At 63.6% G+C, this 3,002-nt stretch overlaps 1 protein-coding gene across 1 annotated transcript in view; it reads left to right on the top strand.

The window, feature by feature from the left end:
- STXBP2 (syntaxin binding protein 2) overlaps positions 1 to 3,002 on the top strand; it is a gene marked incomplete at its 5' end in the record, with an annotated part of 9,624 nt that overhangs the window by 270 nt on the left and 6,352 nt on the right. The window contains 7 exons of the mRNA XM_025216158.1: positions 145 to 226; positions 433 to 509; positions 784 to 862; positions 1,250 to 1,353; positions 1,796 to 1,944; positions 2,495 to 2,579; positions 2,815 to 2,945. Of these exons, the coding sequence (XP_025071943.1) occupies positions 145 to 226; positions 433 to 509; positions 784 to 862; positions 1,250 to 1,353; positions 1,796 to 1,944; positions 2,495 to 2,579; positions 2,815 to 2,945 (707 nt within the window). The remainder of the gene's footprint in view (positions 1 to 144; positions 227 to 432; positions 510 to 783; positions 863 to 1,249; positions 1,354 to 1,795; positions 1,945 to 2,494; positions 2,580 to 2,814; positions 2,946 to 3,002) is intronic.

Raw genomic sequence — 3,002 nt, 5'->3', positions numbered from 1 at the left:
TGTCCGGGCTCCCAGCCACCCCTGCCCTGCTTGAGCCCCACAGCTCTGTTCCCTTCCCCCCACCTTCTCCACCCTGTTTCCCATCCCATGCTTCAGTTTGCCCCAGGGGTGCTACCCCCAACCAAGCCACTCACCCCACCACAGGTGCTGATCATGGACCACCCCAGCATGCGCATCGTCTCGGCCTGCTGCAAGATGTCCGACATTCTGGCGGAGGGCATCACCAGTGAGTGTCCTGGCAGGGGGCTGTGGTTTGGGAGTGAGGGACACCAGCTGAGCTGCAGGGGGCAATTAGCATCTTGCCCTGCCCGTTCTCTGCCCTCCCCCATGCTCTTACCAGCACCCTCCTGGCCCCTGGTGTAGAGCTCTTGCTGTGGGACTGTGGGGCCTTTAGCCCCCGCCCCACCCCCACTGACACCCTTCTCTTGGTAGTCGTGGAGGACATCAACAAGCGGCGGGAGCCCATCCCCAGCCTGGAGGCCATCTACCTGCTCAGCCCTGTTGAGAAGGTGGGTACTTGGGGAGGGGCATCCCTTGGTCATATGGGGTCTGGGTTGAGGGGCATGGAGCCAGGGGTAGGTGTTGGTGACTCCTTGGGGGGCTCAGCACCCCTAGGGCTGGGGGCAGCTGGGAGGTGCAGAACTTGGGAAGCTGGTGGTAGGAGTCAGGGGACTGGCACTGCCAGGGTCTGCCTGTCAGATGCTCCCTCTGGCTCCAGGCTGGGGTGGGTGGACTCTGGCCTCTGCCTCGGCTAGGCCTGGCTCACCCTCCCCCTACCCCCAGTCAGTGCAGGCACTGATCAGAGACTTCCGGGGCTCCCCCACCTACAGCTACAAGGCCGCACACGTCTTCTTCACTGACAGTGAGTGCCCTTCTGGCCCACCGTGCTCCCCTCGACCCTTGGGCCTGTTAGTATCCCCTGCCTCCTATCAAGGCTGTTCCCAGCATGCACTGTGCTGCTGCCTGCTGCTGGGGGGGCCTGTGCTCTAGCCAAACCCCAAGGTGGGGGGGATCCCAAGCCTTCCCATTATCCCTAGGCACCAGCCACAGCGGTGTGTGCATGTGTCTCAGTGCAGCCAGCAGGGGGCAGTGGGGTGGAGCCTGCAGACTGGGGGTGCCGGGGGAGGGGCTTGTGGACCCCCAAACTCACCAGGACACATGACATCCCCCCACATGTGACACATAGGAGTCCCTGTGCCTCCCGTGCAGGACTTGCCCCCCATGACACGAGGGTGTCCCTCCGTTGCAGCGTGCCCCGAGCTGCTGTTCACGGAGCTGGGCAAGTCCCGCATCACCAAGGTCATCAAGACCCTCAAGGAGATCCATCTGGCCTTCCTGCCCTACGAGAGCCAGGTGGGTTCTGGGGAGGTTTGGTCTATACCAGGGCTCTGTGCATTCCAGCCCAGCACGGGCCTCAGCTCATTGTATGGGGAGGCGGGCATCTGGGCACTGCCAGCGATGAGGGTTGGGAGGCTCCTAACATCCCAGCTCTGAGACCTGCCCCCTAGCACTCCATGGTTCCATGGGGCAGTGCCCAGCTGTGATCCCTGACTCCCTGCCCCACCCTGCTGGCTGTGCCTGGCTTATTTGGGGGCATCTTGCATGGTACAGCCTGGGGTTGGAGGGGACGGACATGGTTCCTGCCTGCCTAGCTCTATGGCCAGGGGATTTGTGCCCTGAGGCCTGGCCCAGCTTCGTGCCAGCAACCCAGGCAGTTGGGGGGGGGGTGTTCTGCTAGGGGGGCTGGACACAGGCAAGGGGTGTGGCACATGATACCCATGGCCCTGGGGCCCAGGTGTTCTCGCTGGACGATCCGGGTGCCTTCCAAGCTTGCTACGGCCCGTTCGGGCGCGAAGAGCGTGGGCGGCAGCTTGAGCAGCTGGCAGAGCAGATCGCCACCCTCTGTGAGACCCTGCAGGAATACCCAGCCGTGCGCTACCGCCGGTGAGAGGGGCTGGGGCCAGGCCACTGAGATGGGGAGTGGGGGCTGGAGATAGGGAGTTGGTGGGGGAGCCAGGGCTGAGCCCTCTGGTGTGGGGGTTCCTGGGGATGGGTCTGACCATTTGAGGCAGGAAGTTGGGTTTCTGGGGGTGGGACCAGGCCTTTTGAGACAGGAGGTGAGGAGGAGCAGGGTCCGGCCCTTTGAGATAGGGGGATGGACTGGGGTGGGGCCAGCTGAGACCCAAACTGGGGGTTCCTGTGGGTGGGATTAGGTCATCTGAGACAAGAAGTGGGGGACAGGGCGATCTGCAGGAAGTGAGTGCCTGGGGGCGAGGCCATTTGCCTCTTGAGATGGGAAGTGGGGCTGCTGGACTTGGACTGAATGGTCTGAGGGGAAGTGGGGGTTCCTGGGGGTGGAGCTGGGGCAATTTGAGACAGGAAGTATGTGTGCGGGGTGGGGCATGGCAGCTGCAGCAGGAAGTGAGTGTGTTCAGGGGCAGTGAAGAATCTGTGTTCCCCCCCCCCACTGAACTGCCCCTGCCCCCTCCTCCAGGGGGCATGATGACAACTGCACCCTGGCCCACGCGGTGCTGGCCAAACTCAATGCCTTCAAGGCCGACAACCCCAGCATGGGAGAGGTGAGTTGCTGCTCCCACTCCCACAGCCCCAGGAAGCCTCCGTGACTCAGTTTCACCCAGAGCTGGAGGGGGGCTTAGATCAGGGTTGGAAGGGGAAAATGGTCTGTGCCTCAGTTTCCCCCATGGGTGGGAGAGGCCAGATGGGGCAGGAGAGGGCTTGTGCCTCAGTTTCCTCCACAGTTGTGGGGAGAGAGGGTGGGGGCTCAGTTTCCAGGTGACACCTGCCCACCGGCAGGGCCCCGACAAGGCACGCTCGCAGCTGCTCATCGTGGACCGGAGCTGGGACCTGGTGACGCCTGTGCTGCACGAGCTCACCTTCCAGGCCATGGCCTATGACCTGCTGGGCCTGGAGCAAGACACCTACACGTGAGCCCAGCCCCCTGCTGTTACTATGCCCCCTTGTGCCCCACCCCTCCCCCTGCC

Source organism: Alligator sinensis, unplaced genomic scaffold, assembly GCF_000455745.1.
Source record: "Alligator sinensis unplaced genomic scaffold, ASM45574v1 scaffold1509_1, whole genome shotgun sequence".
In the NCBI taxonomy this organism is placed as follows: domain Eukaryota; kingdom Metazoa; phylum Chordata; order Crocodylia; family Alligatoridae; genus Alligator; species Alligator sinensis.
Note: the sequence above shows the minus strand (reverse complement) of the source record. Positions and strands in the feature narration are given on the sequence as shown.